General features: G+C 42.0%; 2 protein-coding genes across 9 annotated transcripts in view; one reads left to right on the top strand and one right to left on the bottom strand.

Moving 5' to 3' along the window:
- Positions 1-14,865, top strand: part of LOC308062314 (1-aminocyclopropane-1-carboxylate synthase-like protein 1) — a 19,110-nt gene extending 4,245 nt beyond the window's left edge. Inside the window, exons 1-15 of one of the 5 annotated variants that reach the window (XR_013927533.1) lie at positions 413-848; positions 977-1,036; positions 2,373-2,443; positions 3,257-3,326; positions 3,641-3,707; positions 5,289-5,386; positions 6,051-6,128; positions 8,819-8,919; positions 10,583-10,669; positions 11,873-11,918; positions 12,485-12,626; positions 12,725-12,867; positions 12,995-13,148; positions 13,840-14,065; positions 14,748-14,865. Coding sequence is in view for 4 of the 5 variants with exons in the window: in XM_080383621.1 (XP_080239747.1) it covers positions 552-848; positions 977-1,036; positions 2,373-2,443; positions 3,257-3,326; positions 3,641-3,707; positions 5,289-5,386; positions 6,051-6,128; positions 8,819-8,919; positions 10,583-10,669; positions 11,873-11,918; positions 12,485-12,626; positions 12,725-12,867; positions 12,995-13,148; positions 13,840-14,009 (1,584 nt within the window). In the remaining variant the exon portion in view is untranslated. Of the gene's footprint in view, positions 1-410; positions 849-976; positions 1,037-2,372; positions 2,444-3,256; positions 3,327-3,640; positions 3,708-5,288; positions 5,387-6,050; positions 6,129-8,818; positions 8,920-10,582; positions 10,670-11,872; positions 11,919-12,484; positions 12,627-12,724; positions 12,868-12,994; positions 13,149-13,839 lie in introns of those variants that run through there. The other 4 variants (XM_080383621.1, XM_080383618.1, XM_080383620.1 and 1 more) reach the window with 4 other exon arrangements.
- GATAD1 (GATA zinc finger domain containing 1) lies at positions 14,680-25,804 on the bottom strand. 4 transcript variants are annotated; one of them, XR_013927534.1, is made up of 7 exons: positions 25,489-25,804; positions 25,250-25,375; positions 24,693-24,752; positions 23,040-23,223; positions 22,076-22,314; positions 21,871-21,986; positions 14,680-20,451 (listed from the first exon to the last, which is right to left on the bottom strand). XR_013927534.1 is itself a non-coding variant. In XM_080383641.1 (6 exons), the coding sequence occupies exons 1-5, from the start codon at positions 25,669-25,671 to the stop codon at positions 22,124-22,126; spliced, it is 744 nt and encodes a 247-aa protein (XP_080239767.1). In that variant the 5' UTR covers positions 25,672-25,804; the 3' UTR covers positions 14,680-20,451; positions 22,076-22,123. The 4 variants fall into 4 exon arrangements, 2 of the variants coding, with proteins under 2 accessions (XP_080239767.1, XP_080239766.1); XR_013927535.1 differs by having other exon boundaries at positions 21,871-21,926; XM_080383641.1 differs by lacking the exon at positions 21,871-21,986.

The following is a 25,804-nucleotide window of genomic DNA, read 5'->3' as shown; positions in this document are numbered from 1 at the left end:
TTCAGGGCTACTCTCCATTTCCCTCATTATTGCCAAGTAATATATAACAGTAATACAGTTAATAATACTTATTACTTTAATACAATACTTTAACAGTGCATTGGCAAATAACTGTGTAACTCCAGCACCATGACCTTGTTTAGGTACTAAAACGCTTTTCGGTGCAGGACTGTTTCAGTACTCGCCATGAGCCAACTCTTACCCCTTTTCTAACACCCTTTTTCCCACACCCTTTTCCCAGGATTTTCTTATTTCCTAAATGCCTAAAAGACATTTTTTATTTCTAAAAGACAAAAATGTTCTTCAATTAAAAAGCAGGGGTTTAAATATATCTGTAGAAAGTAACACTTGCAGCCAGTGTGTTGACACTTACTTTTTTCTACGGCCCCCGGGGGAGAACACGGCCGCGGCCTCCCACAGGCGCCCGCCCCGCCCGGCCGCCCCGCAGCAGAAGCTGGTCCCGGGCGCCTCCCGGCGTGCCCCGGCGGCTGCGGAGCCGCGGGCCGCTCCCAGCGCCCTGTACGGCCGCGGAGCTGGTGGGAGGCTCCGCCATGCTGCTGCTGCCCCGCGGGGCCCGGCGGCCGCGGGGCCCCTTCCCCGCCCTCGCCGCGGGGCTGGGGGGCGGCTCCCGGCGGGGCGGGGCGGCGGGACGCTGCGGGACCCCCGCGGAGCGCGGTGGTGGGCGGCGGAGGATGAGCGGCGACCGGGTGGACGGGGCTGCCGCGGCGCCCCCGGCCCCGGCCCTGTCTGCCCGCGGCGCTCGCATCGCCGGCGGCGCCCCGGGGCTGCTGGACGCGGGCTTCGCCCTCTACGTGGCCGACCCGTTCGATCGGGAGCGCAACCCGCAGGTGCGGGGGGCGGCCGGGCCCGCGGCCCCGGCCCGGAAAGCTGCCGGGCGGGGGGGGCCGGGGCGGGGGGCCCGGCCGGTGCCTGCCGCCCCCGCAGCGGCGCCCTCAGCAGCTGCCGTCCCCTCCAGGGCATCCTGAACCTGGGTACGAGCGAGAACAAGCTCTGCTTCGACCTGATAGAGGAGCGAGTGAGTGCTGCCGGCCCCCGGCCGCTTACCGGGGCGGGGCGGGCTGGGGGCGGCCGGCGGCGGGAGCCCGGTGCGGTGGCCTGGGGCTGCACGCTTGGAAACACGCTTTGCCAAGTAATGCTTAGGTTGAAAACTTGCCGCCGGTGGAAAACCAGGATGGTTTTGGTTTTGCTTCTACTTCAGTTGCGTTTAACGGAGCGTGTGCCCCAAGCGGGGCTGGCGGTACCGGGGCCGGTGCCTGCAGGGCGGAGGACACAGTTCGGCACGGCAGCCTTCGGGAAGAAGCGTGTTTGCAGAGGGGGAAGTCGCGGCCTGATGAGATGCTGGTTGTCCGATGGCAAAGCCAAAGCTTTGACTGAAAATGCGCCATCCATGGAATTCAGGCTTTGAGCAAATTTCAAGTTGTAACGTAAACATTAACGCTACGTGTGCGCCGCGGTACGAGCCAGTCTCGGAAACGCCACTGTGGGGAAATGGCACCTTCTTTAAAGACAGTATTTCCCCCAGAGCTGTTAGTACTGGCTCATCTGCGGGAAGGCATGGGGTTCTGCCTTAGGCGTTAACCACGTGAAGCTCCAGTTGCCCGGCCAGCCCTGCAGCGTGCACTTGCCTCTTGCTTCTCCCTCCCGCTTCCATGAGGTGATGCGCAGCTGCTCCTGCCTTTGCCGTGCTTGTGGCGCAGGGTCAGGCGTGAGCTCCACGTACAGTTGGGTTAGCTGATGAGCTGGCAGTGCAGGCAAGTCAGAGAGGATTTTTGTTCTTTGGAATAAATCCAAAGGAACGTCACAACGAACGTAGGACTGAGCCAGTTTTCAGGGGGTGCGGGGGGCACCTGCTTCAAGAGCAAGAAAGCAGCTGCTGGTAATACAGCGAGTTTTCTTCTGTAGTGGATAGAGTTGCAGTCACTTTTCTTCTGTTGGTTGAGAAGCTAATCAAAGTTGACGTGAATTATAAGCTGGTATCATAAGTATCGCAAGCATTGTTTGAGCTTTAATGTATCTCAGAAGTGGCTGCCGAATCTCACAGGTACAGCTGGGATGCGTTTCCTCAATGTGTTATTCAGGACTTGGTTTAATATATGACAAAATAACCCAATAAGTAATTCTTTCATTATTTTCTTCCTTCCTTTTGGTGATGTTTTAATGTTCTCTAGTATCTTAAAACTAAAGAAGTTTAAAGTATAACCATAATTGTAACTCACTAATTTTTATATTCTCCATTTCCTTAACATTAATGAATAATGGGGTTTTAAAAAAAATATCTTTTACTCTGCTACAGCAGAACAGAAACTCCCAAGAACACTGTGTTTTGCATTCTCTCTCTTGCATGTCACTAGTTCACAAGACCTGACATGAATTATCTGGAGCCTGATCTTTTCCAGTATTCTGATACACAAGGTACTAGAAGGTAAGAAGTTTGTTTTTCCCATTTATCACATTGCTTGTTGTCAGCCATGCCCGGGGTGAAGCTGGGTGCAGTTTCACTCTTCTGGTAAGCCCAAAGGATAGGTGTGTTACTGTTAACCTGCATGCTGGCAAGCTCTCGGATTCCTGTGCAGGAGTTGCTTTTCTGAGTTTTTGTTCGGGTTTTCTTCCCACCCTCGGTGTGCCACAAAGACCCAGAATGGCAAAGGTCAAAGATCTGGGGGCTTGTTGGCAAGCAAGAGAGCATGTATTGATGTGGAGAATGGTTCTGATGTGGGGAATCACTCTTGGAATGGTTCATTCTAGTCTTTAGTAAGGGATAATCTGAAACTCTGGGGTCTGTGAAGAGTAGAGAGGAAATATTGGCTCCCTGGAGATCTATAGGGAACTCCACCGTTGCCTTCACTCAGGCTATGAAAGCCTGTCTTGATCTAAAGACTTGTCGTTGACTCAGGTTCCACTGTTTCACCCAAATTTTTGTCCAAAAAACAGATGCGACTTGGGCTCAGAGATGCTTTCTTTTCTCGTTTTTCTAGTGTACAACAGTAATAGTTGAGGCACAGTCACTGTTATTCAGGGTAGCAGATGGCTTCTGTGTGCTCCTGTCTTGCAAAATGTAGTGTGCTAGATATCTGAGGAAATTGCATTATTTAATCAAAATCTTCAAGGCTTTTGTAACAGAATGAATTATGTGTTTTTTCTGGTTTTGGTAAGCTTCATTCCTCTGTGTGTATTTTGTGCTTTTATTTCCTGAGAATTACGTGATTGCCTATTTGACTTTAATTCTGTATTTTAGCTTCAGAGAAGAAATTGCCAAATTTCTAACTGACTATGCCAGAGCTGCAAAAGCATTGAATCCAGAACATGTAAGACAAGTGCTTTATCTCTGCATCTTATTTTTCCTAAACTGATAAAGATGAATAAATCTGAACACAAATGTCAGCAAGATCCTACAGGAGGGATATATGCAAGATTTGCAGAAGTCTTAGTGGTGTTAATTTTCCATTTGAAAAAGCGGGCAAGCTTTAACACTCAGGGACTAGTGTTATAGGTGTAGTAGGGTGGCTTTTTCATGCTGTTTTTTTGAATTTAAACTAGTGCTGATGTTTATGAATTTAAACAAGTGCTTGTATTTTTGCTAAGTATTTGACTGCTACATGAAATTATGTACTACTTTCAGATAACTGTTATGAATGGCTGTTGTTCTGTTTTTGCTACTCTGTCAACCGTATTATGTGACTCTGGTGGTGAGTAAAAACTTGATAATTTTACTTAAAAACATTTGTTCGCAGTGAATATAATCGTACTGTGACTTCTGACAGCCTGCTGTTACTCTGCCTAATGAAGCATGGCAAGGAAATCCTTGTCACTGGCAGAGTGTCTTTGAAATAATGCCACTGTTTCTAGAATGGTGGAAAACCTTTGAGGTGTCAACGGGCCCACTCACTTTCTGGAATGCAACCTATAGTTTTTTAAAGAGTGTTACAGGAAGAGGAGAAGGGCATCAAGAGAACGCAGCGTATTTTGAAAAGTTAGGAGAAAAAGAGGTGGGAGCCGTGGTGGAAGCTGGAGGGAGCAGGCACACAGGGAGGGAGGTGTACTGGGTTGAAATCTGGGACCCAGAGAAAATTTGGGTAACTGGGTAAGGAAAACACAAAGAAGTCATTTGGGACAGAAGAATGGAGCTGTAGCAAAAGGGGGATTCCTGGCCAAACAAGGGTGGTAGTGAGGAGGAAGCAGAGGAGGGAATGCAAAGCAGAAGGACTGAGGTCCCGGGAAACACTCTGCTCACAGCAGGAGCAGGCAGTAGGAGAAAAAAGAGAGCCCAGCAAGGGAAAACAGTTACCTCTCTGGTTTGGAACGAGGAAAAGCAGAGCTGGTGTGCAGTACAGCAGAGAAGGGGGAATCCAGAGACCTGCCAGGGAAGGAAGATGAGCAGGATGACTTATACAGCCTCCAGTGCAGGAGGCTGTGCCACCACCCATAGCACCCTGTTACTGGCACCAAGACCCCCTGGGAGGAGGGTGAAGCGACGCAGAGTGGTGCAGTGACTTCAGCGTATTGATGGTGAAACCATGTGAAACCAATGAGGGGTTTTTAGCTTTAAAGGATAACAGTACTGATGGCTCCTTGTATCCATATCTATTTTGCTGTGTTCAGATTTCATTATATTTGCACAGTTTTAACAGGAACTCTTCCACTTGAAAGCTAACAGGCGCCTTTTTACCCCTTCATTAATGCAGGAAGCCCACTCCATCCCCTCTGAAACCCTGGCATGCAGGGCTTTTGCAGTATCTCCAGGAGAACACCAGCCTTCACAGGCTGAGCCTGTGAGCCAACACAACCTGGGGCTCCTTCACAGCAAAAAATATGAGGAGGGAAACAAGTTTCATGGTGCTGTAGGCTCCCTGGCTGTAAGGTAGCACCTTGGCAACCAGAAAGAAGTAGTCCGAGGTTTGCAGCAATTCTTCATGAAAAATTGATAGTAACAGAGCATTAGCAAAAGTATTGAGAGCAAAATCATTATTTGTCAATATTATTATTTGAAGAAATAAAACAAGTAGTTGATCAGGTCCATTCCCTTTTACTGAAAATACGTATGACTGTCGAATCTGCTATTGCAAACACTTACAAAGAATATTGGGAAGGAATTCAGGTTGACTGATGTATGCTGAATTTTCAGGTTTGTTTAAATATTGGTTTAGGACACAGTGAGGGCTTTGACAGTGAGTCAGATGTCAATTTCTTAGATTGTCAATTTAGCCTATTAGAGTATAAGGAAATAATGGCTCATGAGAAATGTTCATTTCATTTTTTAATATTTTTAGATGGGTATCTTATTCCAGCTCCATACTATGGCGGTATAAATTCGAAAACATGGCTATATGGTGGAATACAGCCTGTTCACGTGCCCTTATTCAGTGAGGTAAAGCTTTAGCTATTCACGTACCTTAACAGACATTTCACAGGGAACAGTCAAAAAACCCTGAAAATGCAAACCAAATCGAAGTGAAGAGACAGGTCCAGTCTACCGCTTTAGAGACAGCCTGTCTTTTTCTCAGACTGCAGCATGATAGGAGGCTGCTGTCATCAGATATATAGGGTTATGCTTGTTCTGCGCAGACACCGTTCTGCACCGACATGCTGAACTATTAATTTGTCAGCTCTAAGTCTGTCACTCCTACTCTGAGCAAATTTGGTTTGCAAATTTTTCAGTCACATTTTGCAAATCATTCTGTCAGAGAAAAAGTAAATGTGATCTTTCAGGTACACATGTTATTCTGTAAGTTGCTGATAGTATAATCTTGGGTAAGGGCAAGGTACGCTTAAATGCAAAACAATGAATTATATAGAAAAGACTGATCTTAGTTTCAGATTCTGAGCTGATAATAGTATTGTTGTTAGACTGCTGTTTTTTCCCCTTGAGTCTGTGCCATGAGTAACTTATTTTGTTTAACTTTCCTATATTATAAAAGCCAGTAGCAATTGTATTTTCACCAGGTGGGACTGTTTCCTTCACTGTCTCCTTTTTAAAAATTTTTAAATATATTTTGTATCTTTCTATTCTTGCTGATTTTTTTCTTCTTTAGGTGGCTGATGAAGAAAGTCACCCTTTTCAGTTAACAGTTGAAAAATTAGAAGCTGCGTTACAGAAAGCTAAAAAGCAGGTATCAATAGCATTGATTTCTGATTTTCATGTTTTTGTAGTTACTTTGTAAGCAGCGTATGTTCTCAACATTGAAGCATTTGTACAGTTTCATCTCTGCAGATTTTCAGTCTTGTGGCTGAGGTGGTTCCAACTCTGGCAACAGGAGTGGAATTGATTTTATAATATCTGGGCACTGTAACAAAAAGCAGAGAAGCCCCCTGACTGTTTTATGAAGAACAGATCTTAACTTGTGTTTCAAGACCAAGTTTCTTTCTCTGTAGATTTTAATGGAATTTGAAGTGTTGCAAACAAGCTATTGTTCTGACCCTCAGGAGAGAGAATATGCTACTGTAACAACCCATTCCGTTAATGAAAGGAACATGTATAACGTGATTTTGAAGAGGGTTCTTCTGAATTCCAGCTAACAAGGAATTGCTAGCAGACAAAAAATTACAAATGTAATTTTTCCAGAGTTTAGGGAAGTTCATTACTTTGAAATGCTTAGCATGGTCAGTGGGTTTATTCTGATCGGGATCTCATAAATGAGGTTATTACTGCTTGTCACATACAAATCTATTTTTTTTTCCATTCCTCTGTGTATTTGGAACTGCTTTTCTTCCCTGTGGAAGTGTTTAGTTTAGTGATTGTCCACAAAATAGCGCTCACCAGTCTTTCAGGCTAAAATGTTTCCTGTTCTTATTGTCTTGATATTCATAATCCACTCGCTTAATGGAAAATTGTAAATGCACTTACACTCAACTGCGTGTACTCTTCCTTGGAAGGAGGAGGCACAGGCTGAATAGTAAAACATTTTACCGAAGATGGTAACATAGTGGTGGTCACCAAAGATGGTGATGGTGGTAGTGATGTTTCAAAAACATGAAGTGAGATAGACTTCTTGTGTCCTCTTCCAGAATAGAAAATTAGGTTTAATGATAAAGATAGTTAACAAGGAAGGACACATGTAAAAAAGTGGGTATTTTGGATGCACACAAATGTATCTTAACATTTTTTTTTATAGATATGTTGAAGCTGTCCTAGTTAGAAAATTGCTTGATCAGCACGGTGCCTATGTTTAGACACCATCTGTATGTCTGTGTCATCTGTCTGTGCCTTTGCCAGCCCGTGTGAGCCCAAGCGTTCGGACACTTCTCACTTGATCCTAGCAGGAGGCAGCTAGCATCCCTGCTGCACTGTGGTGCTGTCAGGACATGAACTGGCTGGACAAGGCGCTGGGTCACAGACCAAATTAACTCTTTAGAGATCCGCATGTGTTTTGTCAGGCTTCTAGAGCTGAAACTGTCTCACCAATAATATTATAAACATCTGCTTTGGTTACATGTCATATCATAAATAGCTAGAGGAGCTAGACTAGAACAACAATCGAGACACTGCCGTCCCACAGCAGCTGTTCCTGTGAACAGCATCTTCAGCATAATACACGCCAGATATCAAAGATATCTGACACCAAGTGTGCTATTGTGCAAGGACTACTTGTGGAAACAACTGTTTGTGCTCAGGATTTGCATCTTCTCTTGTTTTAAGGTGATTTCTTTCTGTAACTGGAGTCAAAGGCAATACACTGAAAGTTCATTACTTATGAAGTTCTTGCTCATAGGACTCATTAATGTTCAAACAAATTACACGTGGCACAAAAAGCAAACGTCGGGGCTTCCTCATCACTGAACTTTATTTCCTGGTGTCCTTGGGAGTTGATCTTTGCAAATAATCTCCTTTGGAGGAGGCTTGGGTGGAGTGAGAATTTGCAGTGGGTAAAGTTTTCTAAAAATTAAAAATGTGGCATCAAAAAATATATAATAGTTTAATTTCAAGTTTATCCCAAACATGAAGTAATGATCAACACATTACTTCAGTCTCCTGTTGATAAGTTTAAAGTCTTGAAAGTTCCTGCTGTAGTCATTGCACTGGGTGATTGTGTACACCAAAAATATATTTGCTGCATATAGTTTACATTAATGTACATTAAGGATTTTTTTAGCAAATACAAAATGGGTGACTTTCTGAAAAATACCTGTAGACTTAAAAAGACTGGTTATGTTTGTACTTGTAATCTAATTTTTGGTCATTTGGGAGTCTTCTTATTATGCGGTAGAATATTTAGCTTCTGTGGAGAGGATTTCTGTAAAGAAATTCTGCACTGTTGATAAAGTACAATTAAAAAGTAATTATTTGCTCAAGATCTCTGCGCATCTCATAGAACAACAAATAATTCCGTTTTCAGTCTTCTGCAGTTCCTATTACTTGTTTAAAGAAAGGAGCAGCATTGAAAAAGTAATTACTTGGCAGGTTATTAGATGTCAAAGTCCAGTTTCTGTTCAGCTTTCCCACGTTTATCAGCTGTAACTTTGCTCAGTCGTGGGAAATTATTTTGGAAGTATGCCTGTAAAACCAGTATTAAATGCTACAACACCGTAATCCTGCCTGTTGATATCAATGGGTGTTTCAAATGGGTGCTAACCTGATTTTCATTTACTAATAAACTATTAAGTATGGGTTTTGGGGTGGTGTTGGATAAATTATGGAACAAGGTCAGTAGCTGGAACCTTAGTCTGTATAGTAATTATAGTATGTAATTAAATAATTTTCGAAAGTGGCTTTTCACTGAAGGTTCACAAACTTCCTCGCTGCATCCTTGCTAGTCATTGGTTTGATGTTGTTGTCTTCAGCTGTTGGTTCTTCTTTTTCCAGGGCATCCGAGTCAGAGCATTGATCCTGATCAACCCCCGCAATCCATTAGGGGACATTTACCCAGCACAGCTACTGAAAGAATGTCTGGAGTTTGCACACAGGTTTGAGCCCTAGTGCTATTTGCTGTTTCATTTTCTATTAATGCAATATAGCAGTGATGAAAAATCACCTTTGGTGATAGCCTGTTCTTTGCCCGTACATGTTCAGAGGAGGTGGGCTGATGGACAGGGTCCCGATCATGTTTCCTGCATTGCCATCCTTTTTACTTGGCCTTTCTGGGAATACTAGAAAAAATTGCTTGAACTGGGATCCAGCAATGTCGTTCTGAATGAACTGCTGTTGGGATTTTTTTTTCCTTTAGGTGTGGTTTAAACTTACAAAGCTTTTTATTTGCCTAACAATGTTTGTTAAACATCTTGATGCATGGCTCAGAAAAATGACAGCAGCTCATTGTCAGTGTTTAGCAGTAGTAGATAACATGGTCAGCATTGTCATTTGACACATTATCAAAATAAGAAAATCTTAACATTTGATACTGTTGGAAAGAAATTGAATTGGCAAGAAATAAGTCAACAGTCTGAAGTTTTGTAGCATTTGTTATACCTGCTTAGCTCAAGATGTGCAAGCAATTTGCTTTCCATCAAAGGAAGATACTTCTGAAATACCTCATCCCCATTCCACTTTTTTTATCCTTTCCCAGCTCAGAGTTCATATTCTAAGCTCAAAGCTTGTAACCATCTCCTGAATCCCCTGGGTACTGGTGGAGAAAAAGCACTTCCTTTTGAAAAGGATCTGTATTTTTTTAGGAAAAGATACGTTCCTTCATTATTTCAGTGAGCTTCTGCCAAAGAATATCACAAAATCCTGTACACTTTGAAAGCGAACAATACTTAGTTTCTGACAATCATAAATAGAGTAGGTTGGTATTAATTGTTCATTAATTACCAAAGATTACTGGGGATAACACAACATTCCTGCATTTTGGCATGATCTTCTTTTCATGGAAAGAGCAGTGGAGGTTGGTAGAATTCAGTGTGCTACTTCCTAAATACTAAGTACTAAAATAGTATCAGGGGATAAGAATTAGAAACAATAGTTTTTAGTGTAACAACTGTTCCAAAAACAGACTTGATTTTAAAATAATTTGTAGAACTCAACAATCAAATTAAATGAGGTTTTCTTAGAAGAGGATACCTGCACTACTTGGGTGTTTAAAACTGTTCTGCATTTTTTTCAGTATTTGTAAATATGTGCATGGCTTGTTGGTATCCAGTATGGTAATATGGCTTGCTGTTAACTGTGGCTTTCAGAGCGAGAGCGTATAGAGGGTTATTTTAAGTGCATGACAAGTCTTTTTTAAAATCTAACAACTGCATTTTACCTAGTCTCACTGGAGAAATCTTGCAGGGTAAAGGAGTTTATAATATGCTGCTGTGTTCATTTTAAATTTTAAGTAAGAGTTGGGTAGGACCATGCATATTCCAGAGAACCCTTGGATTCAACATGCAGTTGGATTTTGGTTTAGGTATATGGAATGTTATTCCTGGTGTGAAATATGCAATATGTATACACAGAAGTTGGTGATGATGCACAAGTGCTAACAGTATGCCCTGTCACCTCTTCGTGTAAAATTTATAGGGGGAATATAATAGCAAATAAGTGTGCTTATGGATACTTTGCTATGGCAGTAGTTGAGATTATACATATATATATGCAAATAAATTTATTTTAAATATGTTAATGTGACTATTTTTTTATACGTAGATATGAATTGCATGTAATAATGGATGAAATATACATGCTGTCTGTTTATGATGATACTGCCTTCACCAGTGTTCTTAGCTTAGATTGGTAAGTGTGATTTCTTAGCAGGGATCAGAGATTTTTAATCCTATCCAGCACCCATGCCATTTTTTTTCAAACTTCTGGTTAGCTAGTGTAACTGGTGTAGTTCAAATTAACCCGTATCCAAGTCTTTGCAACTACGAGGCTAGTTAATACAAGATATCTTCTTCACAGACAAGTTTATATGGCAGATCTCTTGCTTCCAGCTAATGTGTATAATACGGTAATAACAATACAAATTGATAGAGCCCTTAGTCATTTTGCCACTGCTTCTTGTTGTTGTTCCCTGGCACACAGCCTGGGCGTAAGGTTCTCGCTGTAATGGTAATGAAATCGCCTAAGGTTGTGCAAGATACCTGCTAGAATGGGTTTCCTTCCTGACTAGTATGCTGTTGGGCTCCTAGTTTCCTAACGTGTGATGAGAAGAATAAATGTTTCAAGAATATTTAAACCTGTTGGTATGTGACTAATAAAACTTCTTTCCCCGAAAGATTGTCTTTATATAACGGCATAAATTTCATACTGATGGGAAATTTCCAAGTCTGTCATACAACCAAGCCCAAGCGAGCCCTCACTCATAAAAGATCATGAACTATAAATGAAGCCTAAAAACCTACTCCTGTTACTGAGAAAGTTCACCCAGCTCCATTAGGCTGAAGAAGGAAATTTCCAGCCTTGGCCCTGCTTGCACAAAATTGTCCAAAGGAGAAAAACCTACCATCTTCAGTGGTACACTGACAAGGAGTGAAGGTTTTGTTTAGTTGCATCCCACTGTGTAGGTGTGTGCCCTAAAATGTTCGGTTTTCCCTTCCCTTGCCTGAAATATAGCATAGCTGAGTGAACAATGCTTCTCCATCAAGTACAAAAGCAGTCGTGCATCACTTGTTGAAATACTGGTTTTGTTTTAATGTGTGTGTGATCACTGACTACGCAGTGGGAACCTGGGAATTTTAACTGGACCATTACATCTTAGTGCAGATCCTTTCTGTTCTTTTTTTGTTTTGTTTTGTAAATTTGTGCCTCAGCACACACTTAGGAGATCAGGGTCATAGGGTAATAATTTGTTAAAAGATCTGTCAAAAAAATGTCACTTTAAATACCAATTTTACCAAGAAATTACTATAATTTTACAAATTCAAACATTTTTTGTACCTTGTATAACTTGTTCTTCTATAGCAACAATTCTCATCTTCATCTTTTCTTACTCAGTTTACCAGATCCAGAACGGACACATTTTATGTGGGGTTTTAGCAAGGTAGGTCAAAATACTATGTTTGTGTTTTAAAGTATTTCTCCACAAAAATTGGTTGGGCTATTCTGACATAATTTGTGTTCTAGGTGCCAAAATAAGTTTCTCTTTGTTTATTAATTTGTTTTCTTCTTTGGTAGTGTAAAATTTCTTCAACTCTGGAGTTTAATTTGGGATCTAGTTAACAGCAACAGTTAATGCATATGTATTGAAGGCATTGAAATGTATAAGCATGTTTCAGATCTGTAGCATTTTGCCTTTTCTTCTCTTGGAGGGAACAGTCGGCTGATGAATGCTTGGAAGCAGCAGCAGGGTGTAATGGGGCCAGGACAAGCATGTTTCCAGTTGTGTGAGAAACAACCCAGTTAAAGCCACTGGCCTCCATGCTGCAGGGTTTAGAAGCTGCTGCCTGGTTTTCATTGTGCTTGGGACTGCATTTGGCAATATTGAGAATTTACTCCAGAAGGTGGTTTTTTTTCTTACACATCACAGTGGCTCTAGAGTTGCTGGCTTGACAAAGCACAAACATAAACTAAAAATTGCACCTCACTCTCTTCTTCTTGACCTCCAAGGATTTTGGTATGAGTGGTATCAGAGTTGGAGTACTGTACACCACAAATCAAGAAATTCGGAAAGCTGTGAATCAACTGGCTGTCTTCCATAGCTGTCCTGGACCTGTTCAGCACATTCTCAGTCAATTCCTTAGGGACAGAGGTTAGCCACACTGGAAATGTTTCCATTGAACTGTTTTATTTTTCCATTACAGGTGGAAGTAAAACAATTACATTTTTCTTGTTTTCTTGCTTTGATAGATTGGCTGGATAATGTGTTTTTTCCCACCAACAAAAAGCGACTTAAAGAAGCACAGAATATTCTTGTGGATGGGCTTGCAGATGTTGGAATACCGATACTCAAAAGTTCAGCAGGACTCTATGTGTGGGCAGACTTCAGAAAAGTATGTAAGAAGTTTGAAAAGGGGTGGGAATGTAAAACTTGACACACTTCATCAAGTCCTGGAAAATACTTTCAATGAATTTATGCAGTTGTTCAACCTTTAATAGAAAATTATTTTCTTCTTTTAGTTCTTAAAATCACAGACATTTGAAGCTGAACTTGAATTATGGCAGAAGCTCCTGGATAAAAAACTCCTGATTAGTCCTGGAAAAGCTTTTTATTGTTATGAACCTGGATGGTTTAGACTGGTTTTCTCCGATTCTGTAGATAAGATTTACTTGTGTAAGTGGGTTTTCCTTCTAATACGGCATGTAGTAGCATCCAAGTTTTAAGAAACATTAACGTTACAGAGTTCAAACCTAATTATTCTCTTGTCAGCTTGTGAGGGTCATTTTTAGAATTTGTTTGAACTGAGAGATACTAGATTGGCCTAGAGCACAGGTTACAAACATACACTGGATTATATTAAACCTCTGAAGCTTTCAGAATTTAATTTTAGAATTTATTTTTACCCTATCAGAAGTAAGGAACCAAATTTTATGTGAAAGTGTTCTTAATCTTTCAAATTATGCTTTGCAATGGAATTCCTCACCATCCCTCATTTTTATGTGGCCCGTATTAGGTATGAAAAATGTGTTCATCTCTTATGCTGTAAAATACTTAATCTTGAATGAATGCTTTATATTGTTGACAAAGTGGATGTTTGTGAAGCATATAGAGCATACAGTGTTACAGACAAATGTGGATGGAAAGGGAACTCTTGGGTCATCTAGTACAGCGTCCTGCTCAAGGCAGGGCCAGTTTCTAAGTCAGAGCAGAACTAAGTCGGGACCTTGTTCAGCCAAGCTGGAGACTGTATAAAGATGGAGATTGCGTAACCTCCTCAAGGAACCCATTCCAGTATTTAATCACTCGTGGTGAATTTTTTTCCATACGTCCAGTCACTATTTCCCTCTGTATTTCCTTTCTGCAGGTATTCAGAGACTTGAGCAAATGTTGCACAGTTTCACTGCTGAACCAGTCACAAACACCGCATCTTCTACTGCAGATGCTTTATGCAATCCAGAAAAAGATTCTTCAGACAGACCTTCAAACACACCAGGAAAAGATGTCTCCCAGCTAAAAAAGATACTTGTTTATTAAAATAATATATTAATTTGATGATTTGATATAATTTAGCATGCTTATGTTTACTGAAGGTGTGTATGACACCAGTATTTTTGGTTGTAGCCTTGCATAGCACTCTCGCTTCACTGTGACCTGGCATTAATAATCTGCAAGTGGACTTACTAAAGTTGAATTTTAAGGAAAATGGACCTCCTGAATATTGTGAAATTAGGCGCTGTTAAGTACAGCACTTGGTTTTACTCCATTTCAAGTGTGCTATGCGTCAGTCAGATCAGTGAGTCTTAATACATACTTGCACAGTTGTTGAATTATGAAATTCTGAAAAGACTGGTAAAATAGCTGTGCACATTACTATATATTATGGACTGTATATTTTAATCAGAATACTGAAAGTACTGAATCAGGTGATACTAAAATTTTGCTAAACTTCTGTAGCTGGTAGGATGTTTTTGTATGTTCATGAAATCGCTTTAAGCATACACAGCTCTCAAAATTGTACACCTTTCTGTATACGCACCCTAAGTGAGTACTTTCTGAGAAAGCATTTAGTTTTGGCTTCTGGGCTCCCTTTCAGGTTATTTCTGTGTGCCTGTGTTCATCGGATAGCATTTTCATACATTAATCCATGGAGGTTTGCAATACATACTTATTTGACAGAGTTATACGGGGACTTTTTTATGCTTTGTTTTTGATTGGTTGGGGTTTTTCTAAAAGTATTTGTAGAATTAATTCACTATTTGCTCCCTTGTTTAGGTTTGGTGAGAGAAAGCTAGAACTGCAGAATTAACAGACTGCTGCTGTAGAGGCTCGGTAGGAGGATTGTTGCGCTGTGGCTCCCTAATAAACCTGGAATTTGAGCTCCTGATGGTAATACGGCCTTTGACCTGTTTTTTGTAGCTTTTAAACTTGGCAGCCTTGCACTGTTCAGGCTGATAACATAAATAATCTGCGGTACAGCACTTTTTAAAGCTCATAGAATCATAGAGTAGTTGAGGCTGGAAGGCACCTCTGGAGACTGTATGGTCTAACGCTGTTGCGTGGAGCAGAGTCAGCCAGAGCAGACTGACTAGGATGGGTCTGGTTGGGTTTTGAGTATCTCCAAGGATGGAGACCCCACAGCCTCTCTCAGCAGCTTGTTCTAGAGCTCAATCACTCTCTTTTTTACTAAAAAGTTTTTTCTTACATTTGAACAGGTTTTGTGTTTCTCATTTTGTGCCCATTTCCTCTTGTCCTGTCACTGGATACCCAGAAGAGTCTGGCTCATCTTCTTCCCGCTGAGCCTTCCCTGTTCCAGGCTGAGCAGTGTCAGCTTTCCCCCGCTCCTTGTATTTCAGGTGTTGCAGTCCCGTAATCATTGTTGAGGTCCTTTGCCTTTACTTGTTCCAGTATGTCCGTGTCTGTCTTGTATTGGAGAGCCCAGAACACTGGGGCCCAGTACTCCAGGGGTGTCACACTGGTGCTGTGTAGAGGCCTGTGGTGTTTAATGGACTCATCTGATCTTGACAGGGAGAGCGAAGGGTGAAACTGCACCGACAGCAGAAAACCCTGATGAGTAACCTTCTCAGGCCTGTGAAAGCAAAGGTTGGCCATAAAGCACTACAGCCCTTCACAAAATGTGCTGACTGCACTTAGATGCACTTTACTGTAGATAAAGGGAAAGGAAAAGCACCATGGTAGGGTCTAATGACCATTGCTCTTCAGTAATGATCCCCCATGAAACACCAGCTTGTTGTTAAGAAGAATTTGAATGTTAGAAATTCTTAGAGAAGAAATAGAAAAGACTTCAGAAAGTGTTCTGTCATAATATAAAAATCCGTGGTGTTCCTGCCTGTGTGCTGTTGAAGGTTACGTGCAGTTTAGGTCCTTCTGCACCAAAAAGGATACAGCAGAGCTGGAAAAGTCGGTTCATTCTACTGAGGAGTCCTAGACACGCATCTCTGAAATGTGTTTTCAGCAAGTAATATGGTGATTGCCTGGATCTCAATACCAGTCTGTGAGGCATTAGAAGCTGGAATTTGGCCATTATTGGAGGTGGGCTACTATGCAGAGTTTAGGTTTGCCCTGGTACATCTGTTCCTATGTTACTCTGAAACTCTACTTCTGAGCATTGGGGGAAGAAAGAATGTAGAGCTCTGTAACAGAGAAGTGGGGGTTGCTGTGGGTGGCGGTGTGCCAGCACCAGCGGAAACAGCAGAACAGGAGTGGAAGGCATGGTCTGCATCGATAGCGACGGAAGCTGCGCCCAGGCAGTCTGGCCAGGGAGTGGGGCAAGCCTTGATGGTCGCACGCTGACAAGACCGTGGCATGGACAGCTTCTGCAGAGGGCCCTGCACTCTACAAGGGGAGGACGGCAACAAGCCAGCCCATCACGTGGCATTCCTTCATGGCATTAATGTGAGTGTGTAAAACCAGTTTGTTAAGAGAGTTGTTAAACGGATTTTCCCCAGATCTTGCACTGAGTTTTGTTACACTAATTTTCTACAAGAGGCACTGTTTCTACCTCAAAGTACTGTAGTGGGTTGGTCAAAAACGTTGGTCACTAAAAGCTACGGTGAACTTTTCAGTTCCTTTTTTGACAGTCTCAACTTCCTCAGGGTGGGCTGTAGGTCCTTATGAACAGGTTAAGCTTGACTTGAAAGCCTATGGAGGAAGCATGTCACAATGTACGTTCCTGTCATTATCCCACAGTATGTGTTTCTATCTATAGCCTTACATGGATATGTTAAAGTTTCAGCATACCATTTCCACGTACCTGACAGAGGGAGCAATTAAGCCACAGACAGGCTCTGCAAACTCTGCAGGTATGAAGTAGTTGGATTCGGTTTTGTTTTGGCCAACAACAAATGCAGCATCTGCTTCCATTTCCTCCACAGTTTGTTTGAAAAGGGGACAAATCTTTTATCTTGCCTAGCAGTGGTCTGTTACTAAGCAGTTTAGAAACAAAGAGCTAAGAAAGCAGGAAGATTGAACCAGAAGTTAGTAAGATCAGCACCATGAAAAACTATTGATCTTCTTGACACAAAAGGCTTCCTTACACACTGTACAACCATCCCACTATTGGTTGTATGCAGGGGATGAACATGGGTAAGTTTTTCAGTAAGCTTTGCTACCTGATATTTGCTTATAATGTTTGATGATGTTCTGTTGAACGTGTATGTAATATTTAAATCCTTAATGCCATGACTAGTTTGTGCAGTCAGACTTTACAGCTAGTTTATGCATCCAGCTCTGAACCAATAGGTGCACAGAGATCAAGATTTCATAGGTAAAGACCTTGTTTCTTGAGAAAGAATGACAAAGCTTTCCCTTGGCCATTCATTATACTTCCTACAGTCAATTCTTGTTTTGAAGTTAATAGTCACTAATTGTTTTGTGATATTTCAGAAGATGGGAAACACACGGACAAAACACCCAGTGCAGAACGACGACTAGTGTGAAGGATCAGTATCAGTAAGATCCTGGTGGAAAAACAGTAAGTGAAGATCTCCTGGGATTCCACCTCCATGTGCAGGACACGAGAAAAAAAATAATAAAGCTGTTCCTCTGTAAACCAGCTAAATAACGTTTTCACTCTGCTATGTCATGATGCCTTCAGGAGAGGTAACTGGAAAATTCTGTATGCAGATTCCCACAATTTTGGAAATTAGCTTCAATTTCCAAGTAGTTGGCAGATTAGGCTAACAGGTTAAAAAAATGTAAATAAGGGCTACACCCTAAATGCAACAGGAGCCTGCTTGCTTTGGATGCATTGAGCAGTATGGGCTGCTGCAATGACTGCCTTGCCTCGGGCACAGCACGTTAGCGGCTCCTGGGAAAGTTTCGTGTCCTTTTGCAGTTTTGTGTGACATACAAACCATCCATATTTGCTAGTGGAGATGTTAACATCAGCAGTGAATGCCCACCTTCCTTAAGTAGGCAATTGCTGGTTTCCTTTTACTTGCTTTTTCAGCGATGTAGGGGAAATAAGACTATTCACGACATCTATTAAATATACATTTCCAATGTGGAAGGAAGGGAAAAGTCACCCTCTTTGCGTAAACCTCATCTTCAGCACACAGGCTCCAGAAAGCATCAGAGATGATCACAGACACAGACTTTTGAAATCTAGGCAGCATAAATCATCCTGTATACCATCACCAGTATAAAACTTACTGTTCAGCACTGTTGCTTGTCACTGTTCATCAGTCATCTTTGACAATTCATCACCTTGTGTTCTTGGCCCTCTGGGAGCTGTGGATGTAAAGAAACCTGGGTTTGAAGAGTATGCAAAGAAAGCCAAGGGGAACAGCACTGAGCACAAGCAGGGGGACATTTTTCTTCATTCACACTTTGGTAATCCTGTTGTGCTCAAGGTGCATGCTGAAATTTGTATTTTGCAGCCTTGTAACTACTGCTTGTGCTTTTCCTAGGACAAGGGTATTAAAGCAGCTGGAGTACTATTGCTGGCTTTCACTTCCAAAGTACACGGAAATGATGCAAACTGCTTGTTCACATAAGTGTTACAAACCAAGAGGCTGTTAACAGTACCACTTGGGACCTCTGCTGGAGTGAACCGGGTTAGTATTTTGCTACTTTTCCTACATCTTCTGGTTGTCTTGGTGGCATGAGAAGGAAATCTAATCTAATTTCTTAACCCTTTCTATTCACATCTTCCATACTGCTTTTTCTTCATTGAAGGCTGGAATTGCAATGTGAGGATAGTAAAAAAAAAAAAAAAGTGTGTATATATATATACACTTACCCTGTGTGTTGAAAACCGCAAAGTTCCACTTACTGATTGTTAGGCTTTTCATTGTCTCTCAGCCCGTTCTTCAGGTTGAAATGGTCAGTGTTGGTCTATAGCACCAAGTGCAACCATTGTAGCTTCTCTGCAAGTTCAGGGCTCACATGTTCAGTCAGTGTGTGTTGCTGTGCTTGGTGAGGTGCAAAGTGTTGAGAAAGAAAACCGAACAGCTAGGGGCTCTTGGGCAGGGAGGGAAGGGAAAAAAGTTGGTCTAAGGCCAGATCTGTTAACTGGGTCCCAAGTCTGGCTTCTACTCTGTCATGGGCTCAGATCCTGCCCACCCAAGGCTGTCTGTACTGGCCCAGGTAGCTCTGGTCCTCACGTTCAGGCGTTGGAAGGAGATGCAGAGACACCAACAAAGCAGCAGAATTAAAAAGCGTTTGTTAGAATGTAAACCCCATGGGTACGCCACTACAGTGCTTATCAAAAAGTTTCTAGGCATAAATTATTAAAACCTGGAAAATTAAATAAATTCAGTTCTAGAAAATACAGCCCTTGTATTTTTCCCCTTGATCCAGCCTTCAAATACAAATCTCCACATCTTCAACAATACTCACTCAGGCAATTTAGAGGTAAAAAATTTAATACAGACCCAGTGCCTACAAATATATGACAGACAACTACCTGAGAAAAAATTATTTGCATGTATGCATCTGAAGCGAGTCATTTTTCCATTTCAATGAGTATGGCTTTTCATAACAAAGACTCCATTTCAATAATATAAAAATATCCTGAAAAAATATTGAGTATTTAATAGGCAGTCTTCACATATATGAAATCCGAATGCTTTGTTTTCAGCAAATAAAGCTGTTACTTTTTATTTCCTATGTTTAGTTGAGCTATCAGTCACTAGAAAAGTTTTGTTTGCTTCTTTATTTTTATTTGGATGAGTATTGCTATTATTAACCTGCGTACAACTACCAACCAAACGACTTCATTGAGTGCCTCTTACACCTTGAGAAGCAAGTACATTGCTTAAGTCCATGATTTTTCCTTTTCAGGCTCTTTTATTATTTCTCTTACAAAGACACAAAAGTGAAAATTCTCCTCTAGGAGTAGTTTTAAAAAAAGTCTGTGTTATTTCTGTCGTGGAAACTTTTTCCTGTTCTGCAAGGCAAATGTTTTTGGATTTTGTTTTCTACAACTACAAAAAGGGTATTTTCTTCCTGCAGGCAGATGGAACTGCAATGTATGTATCAGGGCGCATCCTGCATATTCTGTACCTTACTCAGTATATTATATATGCTCTTCCAGCTCTTGGCTCCACGGTCCATCTTTAGATCTAAAATTGCTTAACGGGAATGTCTGTTGGCAGGTCATCAAACTCTGAAGCTTAACACATGGCCATAAATTCACCAGTAGTATATCCACTCACAGTCCAATGATGCAAGAATGAAACGTACCTAAATTTTGGCATGGGAGATACTGAACAAGAAAAGAGAGAATGGGTGAGCTCAGCTCCTTCAGCTGCAGGGCATCAAAGCTTTTCCCCATGCGATCCTGTAATATCGCTTCTGCTGTAGAGTCCATTTTGCAGGTGTTCCTTTTGCTCTTCCTAATACGAGGAATTTTCACAGAGACGTTGCTCTCTGAGGTCCTGTTCTTTCACCTGTGTCTGTAAGAAACTGTCTGGAGATCTCGTCAGTCATCCTTCCCATGTTACTGGCTGATGTTCTGGACATAAAAAAAACAAAGACAGCGCAATTGTTCAAGTATCTATAAAGTTACAATGCTTTAATAAGACACTGCCTGTGGTTCCACATTTTTTAGGGACCTTCCCATCAGAATCCTTGCCCAGTTGGATTATTTTTTAGCACTCCCTAGTATCATCAAAAACAAAAAAATACTAAGGGAGGTGAAAAAAAAATAATACATTTTGTCTTTTTTAGACTGTAGCTGGAAGTATATTTAGAATTATTTTAGATTGAATATTTTAAGCGTTTTTCTTTCACTGATTTACATTCTGCTTGACCTTTTTGAGCCAAGAGGTTGCCTCTTCGGCCTTAGCTCCCACTATACTGCAAGCTGGAAGAATAACTGCATTTGTAACCCTGTTACTGTTTTTATTTACTCTGAAGACAAAAGTAAGTACTATTAATGGATTATGTCACAAATAATCTGTCATGATTTTAATGACAGCTTTGTATGTTTTATCGAGTCACTCAATTTCTACTAGTTCTGTTTGCATCTCCAAAATTAGCAAAATTCACATTAAAAAAATGAAATAAAATTGAGCGGTCTGTGCTGGAAACTGTTAAAACTAGCAGGACTGATCCTGCTCTGGTGAGAACCATTAACCCCAGGGAGTTCCGGCCATAGAATCACATCTCACAGTGTCTGGAGCTGACTGGCTTGTAAAATGTTTAGTGCAGAACACTGGTATTTTAGTATGCAGCATTTTTCCCATTCTGCAGTTTAAATATACTGAGACTGTCAATATATAAAATCATTCTTATTTTCCTTAGCGAATGTTTTTTTCATCTGAATTACTTGAGGATTTTTCTCTACTGTCATTAATTGCAAAATAACAATTTAAAATCAATTTTAAGAGACCCAGCTAACACACACACAAACTCAAATCATACATCAGTGTTGGCTGGCTCAGGAGATGAAGACACATTTCTGTCACGAGGATGCCAGGATGGCAAGGCCAAACAACATTAATCTTTAAATCTGCATCCAGCCTTCCAAGAAATTTGTCCCCTTACATAAGCAAAGTTTAGCAGGAAGCTACACATGTAGGCCCATATTTTAGATTCAATTGAACAAAATTCCTTTAAAGGTGACTTAAATAGAGTACTGCTTTGCAGATGATAGATTTCTCTTCAGGCTAAAACCTAAGTAGTTCGCTCCTGTCTCCAGTATAACAGAAAACTGTTAACTGCATCACTGACCAAGTTTAGCATTTACTTGGAGCTAGTCTTAAATTATTTAAGAAGTAAACAAAAACTGCAAGTATATATACAAGTGTATTTATATACAACTACAAGTATATAAAGTACTGGATGATTATGTCTTTAACTCCTTTTCTAGAAAATAAGTTAGAAAATAAAAACACTAAAGGCAACTTTCAGAAGTCAATTATTTGCTCACCAGAGTTGGAAGATGACATGAAACTTGTGGGTTTGTCCCAAAATAAGCAATAATGCCTGAAGAACAGAGCACAGAAATGACGCATCAAATGGAAAGAAACCTTCCACTTCAAAGATCTGATATAAATTAAAATAAATACCATAATCCATAAAGTAAAATGAGTATTTTATAATTTTTTTAAACTTCTTGTATGGGGTTCACAGACCTGAGAATACACCCAAAGTAAATCGTCCAAAGTATTCCTTTAAAAAAATTATAAATTGTTGGTAACAGTTTCTTTAATGGAGATTGCAGGAGTAGGTCCCACATGAGTCCATATATAGCCCTTCTCTGGTCTTGTAGGAACAGTAGGGAAGGGAGATGATCGAGATTTGAAATATTCCGAAGGTGCATGACAAACAAATTCTAAATATTCCATTTTCCTTGGAAGATCTTCTTCTGGTCCTAGGAGAAAAAAAAAAAGTAATCTTCAACGACAAAACTTAAAGACATAAAATTGGAGTATGCAGGACTTAAAAATATGCAGCCAGAGCCAGCATCCCTTAGAGAATGCACCTTTTCAGTGAATGAGTTTCCTAGCAAAGTAGCCTCAAACACTAGGCAAGAAACTTACCTTTATTTTGCTGGCCTGACACCCCCACCCCAAACCAGTTTGAAGCATTCAGTTATTTGTGTGAAGTACTTTAGTTAATGTATTTTAAATAGATACTATTTATGGCCTTTCAAAAGAACTTTTCTGAATTATTAATAGTTTTATAATCAGTAGCAGAACACTCTCTATGCCTTACATATTTTAAGTACCCAAGATGAAGATCAGCTAATTCAGGTCACTTTAAAAGAAACAGCTTGGACTGGTATCAGATTTTAATAACTGTGCCTCTATCTATGGAGTAACAATTTGATCTTTAAAGTTGCAAGACTAAAATTGTGTCTGTGAGCACAAATACTTAAGATAATCACACTCACTGCAGTAATGCTAATCACATGTTATACGCAAGATAAATAAAAAAGGTTATTGAAGTAAACAAGACGCTTACAGGATTAGGGTCTAAAATGCGGAAATTGCATAAATGATCTTGACAAGCTAGTAAGTTCACTTAAAAAAATACAACTCTGCCTTCTTCTAGGCACATATAAATAGCTGTATAAAATGAAGGCCTACAGATTACCTATGATATAGGATGCTGGATCAAAACAGTCTTTGGGACTGGCTTGTGTAGGAATGAGCCAGGTTAGCGCAGCACTCTTTTCACAGTATTGGTCCTGAATAAACCCACGTATCTGAGCGTAGTATGTTTTTCCATCCTGCTCGTCAACCACTGAAACAACATCTCCAATTTGATAGTATACCCCCTAGAACATACAAACGATAATTAAACAGTCTGATTCTGTAAGTTTCATTCTATGACTCTGATTCGTATCTTAAGTATCAGTATCTCAAATTACCCCGAATTTGAAAGACAGCCTTAATTCAGCCACATGCAAAAGAATGGTGGCATAAGATAAGAGTGCAGTCTCACTTAAGCAGTCATCAGCACTGGTTTTGCAGTCACCCAGTGCCCAGGAGTCCGAGCCTGCACCTCCTGGCTGCACAGTGGAGATGGCCTCACTCTACCAGAAACACGAGAGCGCAACACCACCTTCTAGAAAAGGTAACTATATTGATTTCCCTGTGTGCGCAGGGAAAGCAGCTTTCTGTCTACAAAGAAGTTCACTGATTTGAATGCAAAGGAATCCCAAAACACAGATCCACCTCCTGCCACCTTCCACGGTGCTCCGTAACACGCAAGGCTGCACAGCAAAGGCAATTCACTACATGTTACAACAGTGTCACACAGCACAAGGCAGTGCCTGCACTAGTAAGATCATAATTTGCCAAGAATCATCCAGGAGGGTTTTTTTTTTTTGCAAAAGATAAAAGGAACACAAAACCCCCAAACAATCCCCTTCTCAACCCAGCACAGTATCAGAACAGAAACATTTTGCATGAAGAGATTAAAGAGATCAGGGTAAATAAAACTTCTGACAGAATTCTTAGGAATTTCTTATAAAAAACAAAAATATGCAATAAAAAGACATTAATTCTTTTCTGAACTAGTCAACAGCAGAGATTCATCTTAGATGCCAGACATGAAGCATCAGGTCTCCAGAGAGTATACGGAAGCTGAGTCTTCCACTTCTCCTCTGGCTGTGCGGTCTCCCACTAGCCCTGACCTTTTCTTTTGGCAAAAAGACATTTCAAATGGTTTGTACTACCAGGAAACAAAAGCAAATTCCAGAACTTCAGAACACTTAACACCTTAGCAAGCGTGAGAAGGCTAGCTTCTGCTTTCATTGCAATAGTCAACTGACCTTGTTCCCAGGGTGTTCAACACTGCTTGCACCCAGCTCTGAAATGGGAGCCCGTTTGGATGTTAGGGCAGTGCAACCCATCCTTCCACGGGCAATATTCTCTGTGCCCAAGGTAGGGAACATCACATAAATTTAAATCATCAGCTATAGTCACCTTTGCTTGACCTCTGCACAGTGAAACTTAAAAGTTTAAAAACCTTGACTGTAATCACTACTAAGGAAACCAGATGCATCTTTTTCTTGGAAGAAAAAAATGGGGGGACGACATGTACGCAGGCTACAGTCGTAAACCACCTTGCAAGATTTAATGGCTATAACATAAGGCAAAGGAACATCGTACACAACTGCTAGGCAAGGAATAACGGTTTCTGTGAATACATCTCTAGTGCTTTCACTATCTGTGATAATCCTTGAAATTTGAAAAAGGAACAGCAAGATCTATTTTGCAAACAAATCTGCATAAACCATACCTTATAAAAGATTGATTCTGCTGTAATTATAGTGGATACAGACTCAGGAGCCTTGATGGGCTATGAAAAGAATACAGAAATGGAAGACCGAAAGTGTTAGAACAAATCAATCATATGATGTAATTCCAGGTTGTTGGGGTTTATCTTTCAAACAACATACTGATACATTAGCTTCTTAGAAAATTAGTAAAGACAAGAAATCGGGTGCAAACATTTCAAACTACCGCACTTTAAAATGGAAAACAATACAGTTAGCGTTTTCGTTCTCAGGATTTTAAGTGGAGAAGCGGGTACTACATTCACACGGCTCCCACTCACGCAGCTCCCTCCCGCCGGAGAGGGGCCCGGCTGCCGAGGAAGGCGCCGGCACCAGCCGCTCCCCGCCCGCTCCCCGCCGCTCTCGGGCTGGCGCTGCGGCCGCACCGGGGCCCAAGGCCGGGGCCCAACGCCGGGGCGGGGGTGGTTGCTCGGGGTCCGTCTCTTCGGGGGACGGACGGGGCACCCCCCCGGGCCCGCCGCCCCTCCCCGGGCCCGCAACGAGCCGCGCACCGCCTTACGTTTTTTAACTTAAAGATGTGCCTCCTCCCCTTGCCCTTCGTGGAGACCTTCTTCTCCGCGGCGGGCGCCGACTTGTACTTGGTGTTCCGCAGCCGGGCGGAGCGCCGGTGGATCTCCTGCTTGCTCTAGGGGGGAAACCGCCGAGTCAGTACGCGGAAGGGCGCTGCCCCGGGCGGAGGTACGGCGGCCCCGGCCCGGCCCGGCCCTCCCCGCCGAGACCCGGCCCGGGCGGGCTCACCTGCTTCCCGCCGCCGTTGCTGTGCTGGGCGGCAGCCGAAGTGGTGGCGAAGGCGGCGGGCCCGGGCGGCGCGGAGCGGGCGGTGCAGTTGTTACACAGGATCTCGCCCTGGCCACCCTTCTTCCACATGGAGGAGGACGTGCTGCGGCACACGCTGCAGGTGGGCTTCAGCCCCAGCGGCATCCTGCGGCCGGCGGCGGGGCCCGCGGCCCCCGGCAGCGAGACGGCGGCGGGAGCGCGGCGCCAACACCGGCCCCGCGCCGGCCCCTTCCCGCCGGCGGCGGATGTCGCTGCGGCGCGGCGGGAGGAGCGGGGC

The sequence above is a fragment of the Falco punctatus genome (genome assembly GCF_963210335.1).
Source record: "Falco punctatus genome assembly, chromosome: 4".
NCBI classification, from domain to species: domain Eukaryota; kingdom Metazoa; phylum Chordata; class Aves; order Falconiformes; family Falconidae; genus Falco; species Falco punctatus.
This window is presented reverse-complemented; position numbering and strand designations above follow the sequence as displayed.